We start from the raw sequence: 21,055 nt of genomic DNA on the forward strand, positions 1-21,055 counted from the left end.
CAACCAAAGCAGCCCTGCATGGGTGGGAAATGCCAAGAAGTGGGGGAGCCAATCTGCAGTGCTGCTTTGCAGGACCCCCAGCTCCTCTGGCTTGTATCCCAGTGGACCAGATCTGCTGGCACATGAAGAAGTCCCCAAAAAAGCGAGGGCTGAGCACTGAGCTGGAGCCAGCCTCCCCCTCCTCTTGCTGTTTGATTTGGCCAGGCAGGACAGCTGCCTGGCAGCCTGCAGCAAGCGCCCGCCTGCTGCGGGGCAGCCTTTTCGTGGGGTGAGGCCCTCTCGGCCGCAAAACCTCTCCTCACGTCCATCCTCCCGGGGCAGGAGCCTGTTTCTCACCCCACAGGCTGCGCACACCCCACTGACTGCTTGGCAGGACTGAGCCCAACATGAGCCCTCGCCAGCTTATTTATGTTAGGCACAGGGTGGGGGAAAATGACAACAAATGGGGCATTGCCTGAGCATTGGGAAGAGCAAAAACCTGCTTTCCCACCTTGCTCCCTCGCTTGCTTCCTCTTTCCACCTCTCCCCAGTAGGTTTTTAACGTTTAGTTAAGCTGGTTGTCCTCATGACGGGGTTTTGACATACATACTGTCCTCATATGACACTCATACTTAGGTTTCTCCCCTCTCCGTCGGGAGCTGCCTGTCTTTGAGCTCACTACCTCTCTGATTACTGCAGTTGTCACTTTTGGAAGTGGCTGGGCTGGGCTGACAACCCCACTTGCCCCAGACAAGCAGGCTGCATAGCTACAACCTTGCTTTCCCATTGACTTGCTCAGCTGCATTTGCAAAATAAATACTGTATTTTCCTGGATCATGGCTGCGTTTCCTCCTTCTGACAGATTTTTTTTTTTTTGAAAACAATGATGTCACAGCTTTTCCAGGCAGTTCAGCTGAAGCGATAGCAATCACTCTCTTACTGTCCACGGGGCAGAGGTCTGCAGGCATCTGGCACAGCCAGCCCGTGTCGGCGAGCTTTGCTCAGCACAGTCAGTGTTTGCAGAGGCGAGGGAGCAGTCACACACAGGGCTGCTCTAGATATGTTTTATGGCTGCAGAGCCCACAAACATTGAACTGGTCAGGCCTGCCCGGGTTACTGCCACTGGGTTATTTGCCCTTCGAAAACCTGCCTCCAAATACAGGGTCTGACTCTTGCCAAGCCTCAGAAGAAAGGACAACAACAAACCGATAAACTGGCTGGTTTCCAAGAAGATTCCCAGAATGCGTTTGAGCAGCTCCTTTGGTACTTGTCTCCCCTTCCTCCCACATAAAGACCTGCCCAATAGATAGGGATGTGGTCAAGTTTTCCTTCTCTTCAGATCTCTTCTGCACTGGAAACAAAACCCTCGCCACACTGCCAGCTCCTTCCCCATTTTACTTCTCGGCACAGGCTTCAGGAAGGCCCAGCAGGGAAATGGGGATTCAAGTTTCCCGGGGCTGAGCGGGGCTCGGGGGGTGCCCACAGCGACGCTGTGAACCTCTGAGACCCAACTCTTGCTGCATTCACCGATTTATTCTCTAGTCCTTGGGCCCGGTTTGGATGCTGGAAAACCTGTGCTGAGTAGAAACGACCCTAAAATGCGGAAGGCTGAAATGCGGGCAGCAAGGCCGTGGCTTTCCAAGGTGTGGATGTTCGATCGGCGTACAGCTGGACTCAGAGACACCGCCGGCGCTTGCTTTCCTTTGGCAGCCTTGCTGGCCGGCCTGCCCCTGCCTGGCGCACCCCGCGGCGCCCGCCCGCAGCAGCCCCGGCCCCGGGCGCGCCCCGGCGGGGCCGGCGGAGGGGTTCGGGGCGCTCCGCTGTATTCTGCCGGTTCTCCACGAGAGGGCAGGCGAAGACGGAGTTTAAGCAAGGAGTCCCCGGAATAAAGACATCGGTCCAAAAAAGAAAAAAAAAAAAAAGGCAGCCCGGCCTGGGACATCTGCTGCTGCCGGGGAAAATCTTACAGCCCCGGGGGAAGGTTTGCAGGCAGAAGGCGAGTGCTTGCCTGCAGCTTGTCCGCAGGGCCAGCCCGGCCCCCGGGGTGGATCTGCTGTGGGGAACGACCGGCTGCAGCTGGAGCTGGCCGGGAGCCGCCTGAGAGCCGTTGCCATCCCACGGGCAGGATCCTGTGTCGCTGGGATGCCCGCTGCCTGTTCGTGGGGTTGGACCCATGTGCCCATGGCCACCTGGAGCCTCCTGGCCTGGCCTCTTTGCAGGGGGACCACTGTGACAGCCGGAGGGAAGGGAAACCCAAGCTCTTGCTGCAGAGCTGTTGTTCATAGAGGAGAGTTAGAGAGAGAAAGCAGAACCCTGTATTATTTCGCTATTTCATGTGCTTACCCATCTGTATCCGTCATCTCTTGCCTTATGCTAGTAACTCCTTACAGTGTGGGCCAGCATCTGTTTGTACAGTCCCTAACACAGACCCATCCGTGGCTTCTAGTGCTCATTGCAGTAGTACAGGTAAATACCCTGGTAGTGCTCTTAGCTCGTCCTGTTCACCTTTGCTTCTGCAGATGTTTGTGCTGACTTCAAGGGGGCTGCTTTCAGCCTTACAGATGCCCTGGCAGCATCCTAGGAGGCTGAGACTGGGAATGAATCTCAGGTAACAGCAACAGAAATCCTGAACATAGCTCAGGTTCTTAGACAGAGACATGGCAAAAATTAGGTAGCAGGATCCCTCCTCTGTGAATCCCACAGCCTGGCTCCTCTCCCACTTTGCTACCTGGAGCAGAAATCCCAGAGGCTTGTAATTAACGGAGAGTCCAATCCTTTTGGATTTGTGCCCAAGTTTTATTACAGAAACAGCATTTTATCCAGAAACCACTATGGGTTGTTGCAAGTCCATGCACAATCCTGACACCGCTGCTCTCCACGTGGCCTGTCCCAGGGACACATGGTACCATTCAGCAGGAGTTTGTCCCCCTTATTGAGCTCTTGTTTTTCATTATCACTCAGGCATGACTGACTGCTCTTCATCCGCTCATCTGTACCTCAGAAGCACAGAATCATTAAGGTTGGAAAAGACCTGTAAGATCATCAAGTCCAACCATCAACCCAACACCACCATGCCCGCTAAACCATGTCCCAAAGTGCCACGTCTACACGTTTTTTGAACACCTCCAGCAATGGTGACTCCACCACCTCCCTGGGCAGCCCATTCCAATGCTTGACCACTCTCTCAGTAAAGAAATTTTTCCTAATATCCAGTCTAAACCTCCCCTGGAGCAACTTGGGGACATTTCCTCTTGTCCTATCACTTGTCACTTGGGAGAAGAGACCAACACCCACCTCTCTGCAACCCCCTTTCAGGTAATTGTAGAGAGTGATAAGGTCTCCCCTCAGCCTCCTCTTCTCCAGCCTGAACAACCCCAGTTCCCTCAGCCGCTCCTCATAAGACTTGTGCTCCAGACCCCTCACCAGCTTCATTGCCCTGCTCTGCCCTTCTCTCTCCCGGGGCAGCATCACCCCTCCACAAGCAGGGACCTGCTCTATTAGGTTCTTGGCAAGCTGCAACAGCTGCCAGGCTGTGGCGGCTTCCTCACTGCCTCGCAGCACCGGCTGCATGTCCAGAGCCAGATGAGGAATTTCATGGCCCTGGCTCCCAGATCACAGCTCAGCCCTACCAGGTTGAGTGCTAGAATATAAGAAAAAAAAAGGGGGTTTCCCTGCTGGTAAGGTAGTCATACGTGACAAAACTGTCCTGCTCATGAAAGCAGAGCTGAGAGAGTCTGGAAAGCATTTCGTAGGTGATTGCCAGGGAGGCGAGGTGCGATGAGAGCCGATCTTGCAGCTGTGGTGACAGCAGAGGGCACGCTTTGCTGGTCCAGCGTTGAGCATGCAGCCTGTGCACACAGTCCTGGGCATTGCTGGACTGCTCTGGATCTGTGGAGCAAGCTGGAAACGTGGGGGTAAGGAAGCAGGAATTCAATGCAATTCAATCGTCTGCAAAGCCACATGCCCTGCAGCGCTGCGGCAGAAAGAAAGGAACAGAATTGCCTTCACCGCAGCCGAGCGGATGATGGATTTATCTGGCTGGTGAATGAGTGTAAAAAAATTCAGAGCACACTGATTCCCATAGAGGAGCTGGGGGAGGGGGAACTGGTAAATCAATCTGCAACTTATTCACCACTCCATGCCTGTGCCAGAGTCATAAGGACGTCTGGAGGTCTGCCCTTACCCCTTCCCCAGGAGTCCTCAGTAGGAGACAGTCCGAAGATGTACAGAGCAGATGGACGCCCTTTCTCCAGTCCCTCATTGCTGGTTCCTTCAGATCAGCACAAGATGGCTTTCTGAACCAAAGCACATGTTTTCGTCTTTGTTTAAATGTTTTTTTTCCTTTAAATTTTCCTTGAAATGAAATGTCAAAAATTTTCAGATGGAGATCAGAGTGATTCTCCCAAATGCTACTTGAAATCACCAAGAACTTTGGTGCATTCAACAGTTTATCCATCAACAAGGCTCAGACCTGATGGGAACTCAGTTTCTCTCCTTTAAACAGGCTGAGATGTTTCTAGGGGAACAGTGCCACCAAAGCCCTGGCTCTGGTCCTGCCTCCACCAGCCTCACAACCTCAGCCAAATCCCGAGAGGGGAAAAACAGTCAAGATAGACGTCAGAGCCTTCCTGAGGCTGCTCTGGCTCAGGAGACAAGTCATCTCCTGATGGGGCGCAGGACCAGAGAGCAGAAAACAAGCACACTCTTGCTTTCCTCAGGTAAGTGTCTGACATTCAGTGGGTCAAATCCAAGACATTTCCCTGCAGTAATACTTTTCCTGTTGCTAGAGGACACTGCTGTAATTCCTCCAGCCTCCCCCAGGCAGAGGGGGGAGCAGGAGCACAGCTGCTCAGCTCCAGTGCTGCACAGAGAGGTGGAGTCAGAGCCAAGCTGGTCTTCCAGACCCTGTCCCCATGTGGCTGGAAAAGCCACAGTAGCCAGAGTGACTGTCAAAACCAGGGATCCCCAATGTGACTGAGGGTCTGTGCTTGCCTGGGACTACACTGTAGGGAGCGCGTCTCCCCAACTGCGATGACATTGCTCCTAGCCCAAAGCCCTGTTGCGCATTATTGCTCTGCAGCAGGGTGCCCTGCACTGCCAGATGGCCAGGGAAGGTTGACAGGGCAGGGTTGGGGTGGATAAATGTTAAAATGAAAAACAAAGGGTGGGTGAGGACAGGGGCCAGCAAGGAACAGCCCTGAGCTGAAAAAAGTCTTTTGTAGGGCCGGACTCATGCACCAGAGGTGCTGCAGGTAACTGGAGAAGAACGGGGCACTGAGCAGTCTGGATTTTGTCAGGACATCAAGAATGGCCTCTCAAAACCCCTTAAGAGCTCAGGTCTGATACCTTCCCCCATTTTACACCAGCATGACAATACCAGCTTCCTAAAATCAGCCCTGCTGTCCCATTCAGAGCCCACACCTCTCAGACTGAGCTCTGCACCTCTGCAAAATCCTGTTAAGTGTGTCTGAGTCCTGCTGGCCTGCACAAAGCTGTCAGGAAACAAGAAAGATGGGGAACTCATCAAGGAGGTTGTTTCTGCACTGTGCCAACTCCTACAGTTCCCAGCTCCATGCTGTTTTACAGATGGGTCCTAACAGTGCCGATATGTAACATGGCTTTTCATCCCATGCAGCAGTCCAAGTCTGCACTCCAGCCCATAGCTGTACACTGAGAAATCAGACACTGAACTGATCCCTGCGGCACATCAGCGCAGATCCATAGCTGTGGCAGCTCAGGGAGCTGGTAGCCATTCCTCCCCTTTCAGGAGTGATGAGGGCTCCCAGTGTCCCCTTCCCTTTGGAGTGACAAGCTGAATGGCAAAAAGATGCAGGGCTGGACAGTCGCCTGTGAAGTGGCAGGGGACATTAGGTAACAGCTTCCAGTAGCCACAGGAGAGTCTGAAATAACCCAGTGCTGCCTCCTGTTTCCATCTCTGCTCCTCCCCGATATGGCACCGAAGCAGGCTGCTCTGCCCTGGGCTGTGGGAGCTGGGACGGGCTGCTGGGGAGTTGGGGCCCTTTGCAAAGCTGGCCCAGGCTGGCACTGCAGTGTGGCACAGCTGGGTTGTGCTATGCCAAGGATAAGAGCCTGGGGGCTACAAAAGCAGTCTGTTCCCAGTGCAAGTAAACTGGGAGAGCCCAGCTTACTGCTAGTGGCAAAGCTGGGAGAAGTGGGGAAATTACTGTTGCTGGGAGAAACCATCCCTAGAAAATTTCTCTTGAAGGCAGGCAAGACAGCCAGGATATGTTTGATGCCCTGGCATTTGCTGCCTTGGCCATTTGCCATGCCCAAGACTGGCTCTGCTTCTTTGACTGCAGGAGGAGAGACATGTTGGTCCAGCTGCTAGCACAGGGACATGGTGGAGAGAGAAGCTCTGGGAGCAATGGCCCTTGAAGCCAATCTGCTCTTTTTGGGTCCAAATCACTCCTGTTGGCCTTGGAAGGAGGCTGTGTCCTGTGCCTGAAACAAGGGAATGTGTCTGAACCAGAGCAGGGGCTAACTCCTCTCTACCAGTTTTCCCAGAGCAACACCAGTGCTAGAAGACAGACAAGGTCCCAGGAGTGCAGGGCTTGGCCTCGTTCAGGTCAGGCAGCTGGGGAAAAGCTGGCTGTAAAAGCAGCACAAGTCAACCCAACTCACAGAATGTCCTGGGCTACAAATGAAGGCTTCTTCTCTCATGGGTGTCATTCATTTTGCACCACGATTTGGTGAGGATGCAGAGGATGAAGGCTATCTGTGGCTGTAGATGTCTGCACAAAGGAAAGTAGGCATCATTCAGGGAGGGCAGTCCCAGTTCAGCCCAGAGGTCTGCCTTGTCTGGAACTAGCGACCAGCACCAATTCTTCTTGCTGGACTGTAAAGCAGAGCAGGAACACCTCGGTTCCTGCCCCATGCTCCCAGGTCAGCCTCAGCAAACCCAGCCAGCAGCACCAGGTTTGAAAGGGCGGGAGGCACGTTAATTCAACATGAAATGAAACATCCTTTTGGAGATTCCTGGAGACTTTTGTGTAGTACTTGGGTCCTTGTCCCCACAAGCCTTTGGCTTTCCTCAACTAGAAATTGAAACAGCAGAGAGCCCCTGATACCCGTTTTCTGGGTGGTAGCAGAGCCCCTTCCTCACACATCCTGCTCTGCTCCGGCCAGTTGGGAGATAGATAGCTGAAGAGGCCCGTCCTTCAGGGTGACAGGGGCTTGCAGCAGCTTTGGCTGGTGTGGGCATCAGCCGTCTCAGGGGCGCAGGTGGGAAGAGTGGGGGAGATCGACCATCCCAACAGGACAGGCGCATCCCCCACGGGGCCAGCAGGTCCAATGACCCCGGGACGGGAACAGGGGTCCCTGCAGGCTCAGGCAGGGACCTGCACGCCCCAACCGAGGCACCGATTTGTCAGTGCTTCCCCGAGCTGCAGAGCTGTCGCAGAGCCGGGGCACTCTCCCGGGAGGCTGCCGGCTGCCAGCGGAACTGCCCCGACGGCCGGTGGAGCTGGCCGGGATTGGAGGGAGGGTCTGGGCAAGGATCGGTGCCAGAGAGCCCCGCAGGAGCCATGGAAGGCAGAAAAGAGCCCTGGGGGCAGCTCAGCATCCCCGACTCCCTGATGGAGCCGGGGGCAAATCCGCCCTTAAGGGAACCCTTTCCAGCTCCCCGGACTCTGCAGCCGTTTCTTACCCGACGGGGCGGGAAGCCGCGCTAGGGCGAGGGGCTTTGACACCGGGACTGCTGGGCGGGCTTAGCCGTCCGGCATGGGGATCAGACCCGCGGGGTGGGGGGTGCCCAGCCGGGATCCCCCACCGCCGCGCCGGGGGGGCTTGTGGTTGGGGGCGGGGGAGCGGAAGAGCATGGTCGGCGGCTCCGGCGGGACGGTGATTTGGCGAGAAAAGGCGCCGGGGGGCGGGGGCGGCCGGGGGGCGGCCGGAGGGGGGTACTCGGGGGGCGCCGTGGACGCTTGGCCAGCCCCGGGCAGAGCGGAGCATCCCCGGTCCCGGCCCTCGCCGGTCCCGGGCAGGGACCCACCCCCGGCGGCGTGGGGCGAGGGGGGCGCCCCCGCCATGACGTCAGGAGAAGGGTTTATAAAGGCGGCGGGCGGCGAGGAGATCCCCAACGCCGGAGCCGAGCCGCAGCGGAGCCGCCAGCGCCTCCCCGCCGCCGCCTCTCCGCGCCCGACCCACCGGCGAGATGCTGTCGTGCCGCCTCCAGTGCGCCCTGGCCCTGCTCTCCATCGCCCTGGCCCTCGGCACCGTCTCGGCCGCCCCCTCGGACCCGCGGCTCCGGCAGTTCCTGCAGAAGTCCCTGGCTGCCGCCGCCGGGAAGCAGGTGAGAGCCCCGCGACGGGGCGGCCACCGCAGGCGCCCCTCGGGCACCCCGCTGGGCACCCCAATGCCCCTGCTTCAGACCCCCGCTTCCCCGCTGCAGACGCACTCTTCTCGTCCAGAGACCCATCCAGTTCTCCGCTGCAGAGCCTCCATTTCCCCGCCAGAGCCCCTAGCACCCCCATTGCAGACCCCCGGCTTCCCTGCTGCAGACCCCTCCAGTTTCCTGCTGGACACCCCAGTACCCTCAGTGCAGACATCCAGTTCCTCACCGGACCTCCCCAATGACCCCATTTCAGAACCCTAGTTGTTTGCGGCAGATGCCGGTTCCCCGGCGGATCCCCTGGTTCCCTGCCGGGGCTGAGGCGGTGGGTGACAGGCTGGACAGCTGGGGGTGGGAAGGGGAGACCACCTTGAACCCAGCCCAGCTGGGTGCTGGCAGGGGATGAGCAGCAGCCGCTGCCAGGGCAAAGGGCAGAGCCGCTGGTGAAGCTCTCCAGGGCTTCTCCGGAGCGCTGAACTAAGGCAGCTGCCTCAGCGCAGCAGGAGGATGTGTTTAACCATGCAAGGGGGCAGCCAGGGCTTGGAGAGGCAAGAGGAAAAATAACCCCCAGTTAGAAGGTTCCCCGACTCAGCTTCGCCTGCAAGCTCCCCCAAAGACCTTTCCCCTGTCGCTTTAGCAGCATCCTCGCAGCATCCTTGCTGAGTCCAGCACAGTGTGCTGGACCAGTGGGAAGGGAAGGAAAGGTGAGGTGGTGCTCGGATGAGATCATTCCCTGCCACTGCCAGGACAGCAGTCGCTTCCCCACACCAGGTAGATGTCAGCGCTCCTCTGCTCTGCTTTATTTCGTAGGTGCAGCTGCTGTGTAGCAGCTGTCAGGCTGGGCTCTGTAGAAAACTGGGGCTCCCCTTCTCCTCCAGAGTCCAGCATGTCTCTGATCTGGGCACAAACGTGTCTTAGAGGGACAGAGTGGTGAGCCCCAAAAGCCAAAGAGTAATTGTGGTCTCTCTCTCTTTCTCTCTCTTCTCCCCCAAGGAACTGGCCAAGTACTTTTTGGCAGAACTGCTCTCAGAGCCAAGCCAGACAGAAAACGAAGCCCTGGAGTCTGAGGACTTGTCCCGAGGGGCTGAGCAGGATGAAGTGAGACTGGAGCTGGAGCGCTCGGCTAACTCAAACCCCGCTCTGGCACCCCGGGAACGCAAAGCGGGCTGCAAGAACTTCTTCTGGAAAACTTTCACATCCTGTTAGCTTTTGAAACCCACCTCTCCTCCCCATCCATCCCTGCCTTCTTCCTAGTCCCCTGCCCTGAGCAGAACCTTCACCACAAGAGGCGAAGACTGTAAATACACAATCCACGGTTATGGTGAAATTAAACAAACAAGGAAAATTTGAGTTTGATTTCCAGTTGTTTTAATAAAACTTTCTGTTCCAATTGTACACGATTTGCTTGAGTTGTGATTTCTGACTAGTTCTTTAATGACATGCACTCTGCAACTCTTTCAGTTGTACTATTTTTAATTCTTGGTTGCAATAAAGTTTATGTTTCAAATGGTGATGCTGAGACTTGGTGGTCAACGGGAAAACCTAAGTCACCTCTCAAACTGCTTGTCTTCGAAATGCCTTGCGTCTCAGGGCAGCAACAGCAAACATCCACATGCACTCATATGCACATGCACACAGTATCTCTTAATTTTTTTTGCTGTGGTCTTTCTAAGGGACCTAGAGACAGAGTGGTATTTTAGATATTAAATCCCTGTAATTGTGGCAGAGTCAAATCCACAGCACTGGCACTTCAGTCAGTCTAGAGGATTTACACCCATCGCCAAAGACATCACTATAAATCACAGCCGGGCATTCCAAGCAACGGGGATCCTAAAAGTGGTTCACAGTACAAGTACACATATCTCATTCCCTCCTCAGCCACAAACACTAAAAGGTTTTCTTACCTGGCATATTTTACTCCTTGCAACATCCCTGACAAACACTGCTTCTGGGATTCCTTTGGAAAGTTTTCCTTTGTTCTGCTTCGAAGGAGGAGGTTTCGCATCCCTGTAAAGCTGAGATGTTAACCCCATGCTGTCAGCCCCGCTCCATCTAATAAACTGGTTACAGCAGTTTTTCTACCCACTACATCATCATTAAAGGCAATATTAAAAGGTTCAGTAAGGTAGGAGATAGCATGGGGAAAAGGACATGCTTGTCTTAATGGAAGAGAAATTCTTCGTGCTTTTGCAGAGTGTCTTCCCTTTCTGGCCATGCCGGTTCGTGGCATGCAATCATGGGTGAGTTGGAGCCGTAGAGCATGCAACCTGTGTGGGGGACAGGTGTCACTTTGATGAGAAATTCGACATTCAGGACTAAAGGTAACAAATTTTTTGTAGCCATCATATGTGAACTAAAGATGAAAAATGGGGGATCTTAGAGATCTTCATGGGTGGAAGGCTGAGCATGACCCCGGTGGAGGTGGATTCCCCAGCTGAGGGCATGTTAAGTCGCCTCTGGTCTGCGCTGAGCATAGCTCTCTGTGGGGCATCGTTCTTGGCTTGTGGGCCATTGCCTTTATTCTTGGTCTGCACCTGCTTTGCCTGTGGGCAGGGGTTTGTTAGATTCGAGTTGGGGGCAGGTGAATCCCTTGTCATCGGGAGCTATAGCAGTGCCAGTGGGCAATCTCAGCCCTGCTACACTCACTCACCACAGGGCTTGGCTGGGCTGCTCCACAGCTGACTGGCAACAGGCGAGGGCAGCGGGGGACGTGCGTGGGCAGGGGAGCTGCTGGCATCGGCCCCTCCGAGCCCAAAGGCAGGACTGGATGCTGCCCTCCCTCCCTGGAGCAGGGCAGCTGTGGCTGCTGCCTGCGCTGCAGGCAGGGTTAGGGGCTGCCTGCTCCCTGCCTGGCTGCTGCTGGGGAAGCTGGATCCTGCACCCGCTGGAGAAGCCTTGCCGTGATAGGATCCTGCATCTCCCCCTCTCCTCCTCCCTTGTAAGAGGTATAGGTTTTGTGGTGTGAAGTGGGGAAATGCAGAGTCTTCGGCCACCACTCTCTTGCATGCAGTGCTGGTGGGGTTCCCAGCTCTGCCCTCTGTACTGGAGCTGAGCATGTGTCAGACTGGGCAGGGAACGGTGATGCTCCCAGCGCTTCGGGGGGACGGGGGAGAGCCTTGGCACACAGGGCACCCTTTTTCACCACCTGGATTTCTGTGCCTGGTGCAGCTGTGGAGAGTGCAGGATTAACTCACCCCGGGAGAGGGGAAGGGCTGGCACTGTTGTGGGGGAAGCCTCCAAAAAGACATTTGAGAAGCGCAGGTAATGTAAGTCATTTCTCAGCCCTAAAAGCAGACAGGGCGAGAACAGGACCCCATTTGAATGTGTAGAGATAGACTCTCTGAGGAGACAGCAATGGTCCTAGCTCACATCTGATTCCTTTGCTGCTGTGCATCGTCAAGGGAGCAGATTTTAGGGGATTCAGTAAAACAGAGACCTCCCCATCCCTGGCTGCTCACTGCTGTCTTGACTGAGATTCCACTTAGCTTTCAAAAAGCAACTAATTCTTCAGTGCTGAGGCAGCCTCAAGACAGCAGCTACAGGGACAGAAAGGGGGTGGAGGTGCCAGGGGCTTGAATATTCTTACGCACCGAATCCATCTTTCATGGGATATAAATAGACCACTACTCGCCTGAGGTTTTTTCTCTTGGTCACTATGCTCAGCCAGTGCTTCTGAATGGAGTTTAATCCTGCCAATTGCTGGAGTGAAACCCATCACAAATAGGGATGCAGATGATCCTCAAGCACAAGCAGGAATCAAAGACGGTGATTCACATGTTACACCAGCCTGTTTCAGCAATACAGCTTGCGTCACATCACGGCAGCTTCTGCAAAGCTTAATGAAGATATACTGGGGGAGGCATGTGCTAATGTCCTCAGTTTAGAGGCAGAAAGACAAACCTGCTCCTTCCGCCAACTCCGGAGCTCCCAGAGTCTGAGGAGACAGCTCCCAGGGCATTAAATACAGTATTACCACAGGTAATTGCACTGCGGCAGCGCCAGCAATCCCAGGTGCTGGGAGCCATACAAACACAACGCAAGATGTGGTCTTGCCCTGCTGAGCTAAAGAGACTAGAAAGACAAAGAAAGACTTACTGCTTCTCTTTGATAGGTGCGAATTATGGGGTAAAGAGATTAAATGGCTATATTTAATCCCTGGCCACAAAGCCATGGAACAGTGTCCCGGGCTGGGAAATCTCTTGCTGGGGAAGGCTGAATCTGGGATAAGCACATAGGTATGGTCAGCTCCCACAGGCCAGAACTGCTGAAGGAGGGAGCAGGTTTTGAGAGAGGTTTTTAAGCGATGTCCTCTGCAGCTCAGAGCCGAGGCTCCATGGAGGAGCAGCCTCAGCATGGGCCTGGGGGAGGTTAGGGGCTGTGATGATCCCCGTGTGGCTGATTCATCTCCCCTTTTGCACTCGCTGTCACAGGCAGACCCAGAGCAATCCACATTCCAGCAGGTACCTTCAACCTGGTGATTCATCGGAGGCAGTGCAGGGAAATGTCCATGAGGAACCACATAAAAGGGCTTGAGACTGCTATCAGAAGAGTTGCTTTTAATGAAAACCAGAAAAGGTTGTATAAGGCCTGGAAACACACATCCCCCGGTGGGAAGTCAGTGATGAGCTTCTCAACCAGCCCCAGCAGCAAACTCTCCGAGTAACGATGCCAGGGAGGGTCATTCACTCTAGCAAGCAGGCCAGGATTTTTTTATGTGCAGCCCAAATTGGTAAAAAAAGCAAGTCTTCCTTGGCCCGTAAGGCTTGTTGGTGACAGACAGCTTGAAGCGATCGTAGCCATGGTGCAGAGAAAATATTTGTGGGATCCAGATTTCATAGCCAGGGTCCACCCTGGCACCAGCTTACTCCTTTTGGCTCTGCAGAAAAGGCCAAGAGCCCGGACCCATGGGCACAACTGCCCTTCACCCAGAACAGTCTGTAAGATGCTCTGCGCTGCCTTTGCATTTACTCTGCCTCTGTGGCTCCTAGCAATCATTACACCATCACTCTGATCCACAGCCGCCGGGAGCATCTCGGATTCCCAGGTCTCTGCTCTCATGGCAGGAATCTTCTTCCCTTTCATCTTGCCCAACTCCCAGCACCTCTGGGGAGCCCCAGAGCAACCCCCAGCCCCCTTATGGGTCATCACCAGGCGTTTGGGAAGAAGCACTCGCTGCTGCAACTGAGTCCTAATTCTCTGAAAGCAAAGCAGCAGGATATTTATTGACCAGGGTGAGGAAAACTATACCTAGGCAATAAAAGTTATTATGATAAAGGAACAGACTGTACTCTCTGCTCTCTGAACACCTTCTGACTCTTAGACAGCTTCTCGCCAGAATAATGCAATAAAACTCACTTACACTGAGCTTTTTCTTCTCCTTTTTCTTTGTTTTATCAGGGAATTATTTCTTACTTTTTGTCAACACCTAATTGCACTTCTGAGAATAGCTGTTTGGCCAGTTGCTGTGAGTACCTCAGAAGACTTTCGGATCCCAGTCTTAGGAGACTAACCCCATAAACAACTCGTAGAACAGAAAAAAAATTAACAAGCTCACAAAAAAATCACCAAGTTCATTTTCTCTCATACGTATAGTGCATGAGCTAGTATTTCCAACATTATCTGACAAAGAAACCCACCTGGTCATTCAATTAATAAAAGTAATTTAATGAAGGTTCCCACTATTTCCTATGGAGACATTCCCTATGGAGAGATTCCCTGAGAAAGCATAACATGATGCACTCAAATCCAAACTTTATCACCCGCGTTGGCTGCTGGACCAGGGAGAGAGGGACTTCGCCCCCCCCACAATGCCAGAGCATCCCTCCTGATGCGCTCCGCTGCCTGCCTCCCCCTCCCTTGCAGCTGGCTCTCGCAGCCGGCAGCCTGCTGGGCTCTGCGGTGTGGAAGGAGGAAGCGGTCCTGGCCTCCAGCCCTGGCAAAGCATTCCCAGGAGGTGAGCCAAGAGATGCTCCCGGGCCCTCCCTTGCTCATCCCTCAACACTTGTTAGGGGATTCCCCCAGGCACAGAGCAGAAGTTGATGAATCCCTCCCGGCCGGCAATAAGCCCGGTGCTGCTGTGCCCTGAGGTAGAGCGTTTGCTCCCTTACACAGCTCTGTGTTCTGCCTTCAAGGAAAATCTCTCCTTTTGCTCAGGGCTGAGGTTTAAGGAAGAAAAAGGATCCCCCTGGAAATTGGCTGTCACGTTTGCAAGACTCTTTTGTAAATCTTCGCTGCCACCTCTTTTCTTCCCTAATTTACTTCTTGTCTTTGTCACGGTTTGAGATTCTTCTCAGAGGCTCTAATACAATATTTCTTTCCCCGCGTCACTGCTCCCCACGCCAGCCCGTTCCCCAAAGGGTGCAACGTGGGGGGACAGTGCTGAGTACAAGCCCAGGAATGGGGTGCACTGCAGCCAGCAGAGAGAGCCAAAGAGCACAAATTGTCCTATTTATGGTCTGTATCTGCAAGACCAGATGCTCAGGATGGGTGTCCTCTGTGCCAGGGACTGTCCGAGCTCTGGCTACAACCTCACCACAGGGAGATGGGCTGGAGACAGGGGTCCTGCAAAGAGGGGCTTTCCATGGAGCAGCACTTTCAGGGGCCAGAGCCGTGTGAGGATGCAGGCAGTGCTGCTGCACTGACAAAGATTTTCCCCCAAACTGCCTGCTTTTCATTTCTAAAGAGCATTTCTCATCTCAGAGTTGCCAATTTTTAATCGGTTAGAAGGAAGTTAAATAATATGAAAGTAAGCGAACTGTTCTGTCTAGGGCTAAATGCAGCAGGCATTTAGGCAAGCTGAAAGAAATTGCTTCCATCCAAATCTTCTTCCCCCAGCATTTTTTGCTGTTGTTCAGCATCCAAAATAACTCTCATTCACTCAGCTCTTCTGAAACTTCACTGTCTAAACAACAATGGCAGGGGCAGAGGGAGGAAGGGCTATGACCACTTAAAGGCTCAGGAGACCAGATGGCCCGTGGTGGTGGCACTTTGGCACAACGTGTGGCAGTTACTGTTTCCCAGATATGAGAGTTCCAGGCTGCAGGAGACTGCACCTTCCACGGCTTGAATAAACAACCCCTGAGGCAATGGGGGCTGGAGGTGGTGTTACCTGTGCTGATGTCTTCTCCTCCCAGCTGCAAGAAGTGGTCCCGGACCTTGGAGTCTCAGCCCGGCTGTGGGAAGAGCAGTAGCTGCTTGTGGCAACGGGACACCACCACACCAGTGTGACTCCCCGCGAGCTGTCCCCCGGGCACAGTCAGGGTCGCACCAACTTCACAATGGCTAGTGCTCTCCGGGGTGATTCCATGGGTTCCATGCACCCTGCCAGCAGGGGCCCGAAGCTGCTGCCTTAACATCTCCATCCTCTCAGCATGGCGTAGCAGCAGGGTTGCCCAGTAATACTCTTTTGCTCCTGGTTTAGGGTCCTTGGAAGGAAACCCACCATCCCTTGGAAGGACAGAGGCCAACAGCAAACAGGAAAATTGGGCTCAAGCAACATGTTTGAAACGGAGCTCTCAGCAGAAGAGTGTAGGGAAAAGGCGGCAGCTGTTCTCCCTGAAACCTGCATACAGCATTTGGAAAGCAACAATTGGAAAGAGAGGATTTCCAGCATGGATACCCTTCAGAAGGCTGTCAGGGAGATGAAGAAAAGTGAGATACCATGCCAAGCCCTGGTGAGACTGCTGTCACAAGGACACAAGGAAACAAAGCTCCAGGTGATGCAGAAGAAACTTCACACTATCACCTTGCTAGCCCAGAAAGGGGACTTCTCTAGAATATCTGCTCAAATTGTCCTGGAAAGTGTGGTGGAAATGGTGGGAGATGTGTTATGCAGCAACAACGCTCAAGGAGCCCTGACAGCTATAGCAGAGGCGTGTTCATTGCCTTGGACTGCAAAGACAGCTATGTTGTTGGCCTTCTCACAGAATAAATCCAGGATCCATTCCAAGATCTTGGACTGGCTGTCAAATGCAGTTCTGGAGTTTGGCTTTGCAGGGATGGACGCCAAGGCACTGGTCAATACCTTGAAGATCGCTCTTGCTGCCGTTCACTCAGGTGTGCAGAGATCAGCCATCACCTTGCTGGGGGTTATTTACCTGTACATGGGAGACCCACTGAGAGCACTGATTGAGAGTGAAGAGCTGCCCCTTCTTCCCCAGATAGATGCTGAGCTGGAGAAGCTGCATGGACAGGTCCCACCAATTCCCAGTCGTGCCAATCCCAAGCCATGCCTAGATGACGGTGCCCAGGAGGACCCAGGGGATCACAGAAGGACTGAAGCCATAGACATTGGTGACAGGATCACACCAGAGCTGGTGTCAAAGCTGCAGGAGAAGAACTGGACCATCCAAAGGGAGGGACTGGAAGAGGTTGTAGGCATCCTTCAGGATGCCAGATTCATCCAGCCAAACATAGGAGAGCTCCCAAGAGCCCTGAGGGCTTGTCTCTGCAACCCAAACCCCACCCTGGTACAGATGGCCCTGAAGGTCCTCCAGCAACTCTCCACAGCCATGGGTTCAAACATCAAACAGCACATGAAGGTCTTGGGCTTTCCCCTCATTGCTCTGTTTAGGGAAAGCAAAAGCAGCATGAGGGCTGCCGCCCTGGCTGCTATGAATGCCTGGGCTGCACAGATGAACATATTGGAGTGGCTGGATGGGCAGGACATTTCAGAAGATCTAGGTGAAGAAATGCCGTTACAGAAGCAAGAGCTGGTGCAGTGGCTGGCTGAACAGCTGCCAACCCTCAAGTCAGCTCCCTCGGACCTGCTTCGGTGTGTGCCTCACCTCTACTCTTCCCTGCAGGACAGCAACAGGAACGTGCAGACAGCCTCGCAGGCAGCCCTGCCTTTCTTCATAATGCACCTTGGCTTTGAGAAGATGACAGAAGCCACCAGTGAGCTAAAGACAGCTGCAAAGGTCCACATACTTGCTATATTAGAGAATGCCAATGACAGTCTATCAGCCCAGCCCCCTGCTTCTGCTAAGTCACTTTCCAGACACCCTAAAGTCACCACCATGACCACTTTCCCCTCTGTTCTAACCACACCACCTGCAGCAACAGCCTTGTCTTCACAAGCATCAGCTAAAGAGCCAGCACCCAAAACCAGCAGAGAGGAGAAGCAGGGTCCCAAGGAGCCCAAGTCAGGAGAAGCAGTCCTTAAAGACACAGGTGCAGGCAAGGGAAAAGCAAAAATGAATTCTACTCTGAAGGATGAGGTCAGCAAACTGGGACCTATCTTCATCATTGTCCCCAAGGGGAAAGAGCAGAGAATGAGGGATGAGAAAGGCAGCAAAGTGCTGCAGTGGAACTTCACTGCTCCCAGCGACAGGTATGTCAAGCACCTGAAAGCTCAGATGAGCAGCTGTGTGTCCAGCAGCTTCCAGATGGAAATGTTCCACTCCAGCTTCCCGCACCACATCAAAGCCTTGGCCATCATGGCCAGGCACTTAGAGGCAGAGAAGGAAGGAGTTATCAGCTGCCTGGACCTGATCCTGAAATGGCTCACCCTGCGTTTCTTTGACTCCAACACATGGGTACTTATCAAGAGCCTAGATTACCTCAATCTGCTGCTAACCTTGCTGATCCAAGAAAAGTACCAGCTGAGGGACAATGAGGCCTTTTCCTTCCTCCCATACCTGGTCCTTAAGATGGGGGACCCACGGCAAACTGTTCTTAAATTGGTGCATGCTGTCCTGAAGAGGATGTGCCTGGTGTATCCAGCTAAGAAGGTGTTTGGCTTCCTCATGGAAGGCATCAAGTCCAATAACACTAAGCAGCAGGAAGGCTGCCTGGTGGAGATGGGTTATCTCCTTGAAACATATGGCCTGGATGTATGTGAGCCGAGCCCAAGCAAAGCCTTGAAGAGGATAGCTGCCTTCCTTGGAGACCAGGATAGTGCTGTTCATAGTGCTGCTCTAAGCATTATGGTCACAGCCTGCAAAACCCATGGGGAAGCCCTGTTCAAAATGGTTGGAGATCTTCCTGAAGAACATATGAGGATGCTTGGACAAATTGCAAAACAGGAACCTGGCAGGTCAAGAGTTTTTTTAGCAAAGCGTTTCAGTGAGAAACCTCAGCATGATTCAAACACAAGATCTGAAGTCACCTGTCAGCATGTAGGAGATGCACCCACAAAGCTAAAGCCCACCTGCTCTCAAGAAGGAAATTTCAGTATGGTGGATGTGGCTCCCCAGATGCTGCCTCCACATGGAGGTGAGCAAGCGAGCAGGCTGGTCTCCAGAAAACACAATCTCTTTAGACTGAAGGATATCGTTCAGTTAGAAACAATCCCTGAATTCTAAACCCTGCCTATCTCCTTAGATACTGATGGCGCATGTCATAAAATCACCTCTACCATTAATTCCCTTATTTGTCGCATTAGCACTGGTGGTACTGACACCAGCATCCAGGCAATGAAAGAAATTGAGCAGATCTTGAGACAGAAGAACAAAGTAGAAACCATGTCTGGGCACATTAATGAGTTCCTTGTAGCCAGCTTTCAATCACTCAAGTTTATCAACCAGCAAAAGGAAGCAGATAAGAAATGGGGGAAGGAACAAATCATTCTGCAATGTAACTGTGTCATCCAGGCCTGTTACTGTGTCTTCCAGGAGAAGAAACTGGCTCAGGAGGCCTCAGTGGAAGTGCTTAAGGATGTAATGAACATTCTCTTTACCTTAATGCTAGATTTCCTGGACAGAGACCTAGAGGAAGATCAGAAGCTCATGCAGTCCATTAATGTCCTCATGAAGAGGGTGTTGGAAAAATCTGACCAGACGAGGATGTTTTGTGCCTTGCTGAAGCTGCTCCAAGGCAGCCTGACTGCTGAGGGCAGCCCAGATAAGTTTTTTTACCTGCTGGCCAAGTGCCTGTGGAGGACCACATGGCTTCTCCCAGGCACCATCAGCACCATCAACCTGGATGAAATCCTGCTGGATGCCCACATGCTCATGAAGGCTCTCTCAAAGGAAAAACTGAGGCAGTGCACAAACAAACTTCCACTGTGGACCCTGAAAACTCTGCTGAGTGCAAGCTGAAAGGAATCAGGATCCTGGACCACCTCACCCTTATTGAGGATGCAGCTGGCTCTGAGGTGGAAACTTACCTCTGAAAGTCAGTCAGTCCTACTGCCAAGCAGGGGGCAAACAGAAGGAGCAGGAGAGAAGGTCCCTTGGGCAGCTTGCAGGGTTGCAAAGGGCAAAGCGGGTGATGTTTTAGAGTGAACCTTCTACAAAATTTACTCCAAGTAGAGTTTGAGGGAGGGTCTAGAGGAGTTATATAAATGTAAGAAAAAATAGCCTGAGGGAAAGTTGGAGTCTTTCCTAGAAAACCTCTCCCTCTTCTTGTAGACCTATGTGACACCAAAGAGCATCTTCTTCCTCCTCCCTTGGGGATGTATCCAGAGGTGGAAGGATGTCCCCTTAGATCAACAGGGATCCCAGGAGGGACCATAAAGCAGAAGGAGGTGATGCCATCCTGCCACCTGGAAAACCTGCCATTCACCTGCAGCAGCAGCACAGCCTTGAGAGCAAGACAGCCCACGGCAGGCTCCCTGCCAGTCAGCTCCCCTCAAAGGATGCCAATGTCATGTTTCTCCCTCCTTTCCAGGGCTGCACAACAGTGATGTCCCTAGGGGCATGAAGAACCACCAGCAGAAATAGCACCGGGACATCAGAACTAGCCAGCTCTCCTCCACACACACATCAACGGGCAGATGGCGTGAACCACAAACCAATAAAGAAAAAACTCCAGCATGAATACCGGGTGAATTATCTGTGCGCTGGCACCCGGGGGCTGCAGTGCCCAGGACCCCCTCCCTGCTTCTGATTGATGTCTCTGTTGCTGCTGTTCAGAAGAGCAAAGAGTGAGGCAGAGAGAGCGCTGGGGCACAGGTATTCAGCTGGGGAGCATTAAAAGCATGGGCGTACCTAGGGAGCTGTCACTCCAGCTCAGGCTGGGTTCCTTGGGTGAGCATGCAGAGGCTGATCCCTTCCCCAAGGGGTGTAGGTAAATAGTAAGAAGAGTGAATTCCTGCTCTTTCCAAAGCCAAAATGGAGATAGGTCTTAAGACCAGGAGATGTGCAACCCACCCAGGCAAAGGGAAGAGGGTCTCCCAGGTTCCCTGCAGGGAACAGCTATAGGGTTTGCTTGTTTCCAGAGCTCAAAGTCTTCATGTTTCCATGTCACAGCACAACTTTTTAGCCTTTAAAAACATAAGGTGGGTGAGACCAGTGCCTTGGGGAAAAACTGAACCCAGAGTGCGCAAATCTGGACAGGGCACAGGGCAGAGAACCAGTTGGGGTGCTGACCCTGCTCAGACAACCTCCACAGGGCTCCTTCTGACTTGGCATTTTCTAGCAGTCAAAACATTCATGGTTAGTAAAGCATCAGACCAACAGCGTCCTGGTTACCAGCTGGGAGCTGCCTGAAGGGATCGGGGCTTTCAAACTGCATCTCTGCTTTTCTGCACAATGACCACCAGTTGCACAATGAGCCTACCAAATGCAAAGGTTGCAATAGGAAATTCATTAGGGAAAGCAATTTGTACAAGTTTCTGTTTTCTCTTAGGTAAAATCAATAAGACATAGACTTTCAAACCCACTTCCACTTGTCAAACTGAAAGAGTTCAAGAGAGCAGAGTTGCTATGGACAACTGCAGAATGCCAATGCCTCATCCCAGCCAATCCCTTCCACTTTTCCCAAGGACTGAGCTGCTCTTCTCAT

The 21,055-nt window shown here is 53.2% G+C and overlaps 2 protein-coding genes across 2 annotated transcripts; both read left to right on the top strand.

Annotated features, from left to right (window-relative positions):
- The first annotated feature begins 8,152 nt into the window (after positions 1-8,152).
- Positions 8,153-9,535, top strand: SST (somatostatin). The gene is made up of 2 exons (XM_059822929.1): positions 8,153-8,290; positions 9,323-9,535. The coding sequence occupies exons 1-2, from the start codon at positions 8,153-8,155 to the stop codon at positions 9,533-9,535; spliced, it is 351 nt and encodes a 116-aa protein (XP_059678912.1).
- A 6,290-nt stretch (positions 9,536-15,825) lies between these two features.
- Positions 15,826-19,992, top strand: LOC132317737 (cytoskeleton-associated protein 5-like). Its single transcript, XM_059822863.1, is given in 4 exon segments — positions 15,826-19,354; positions 19,357-19,480; positions 19,482-19,537; positions 19,940-19,992. Coding segments are annotated over 4 exon segments (3,762 nt in total).
- Positions 19,993-21,055: the final 1,063 nt, after the last annotated feature.

The sequence above is a fragment of the Gavia stellata genome, chromosome 11, assembly GCF_030936135.1.
Source record: "Gavia stellata isolate bGavSte3 chromosome 11, bGavSte3.hap2, whole genome shotgun sequence".
Taxonomy (NCBI): Eukaryota; Metazoa; Chordata; class Aves; order Gaviiformes; family Gaviidae; genus Gavia; species Gavia stellata.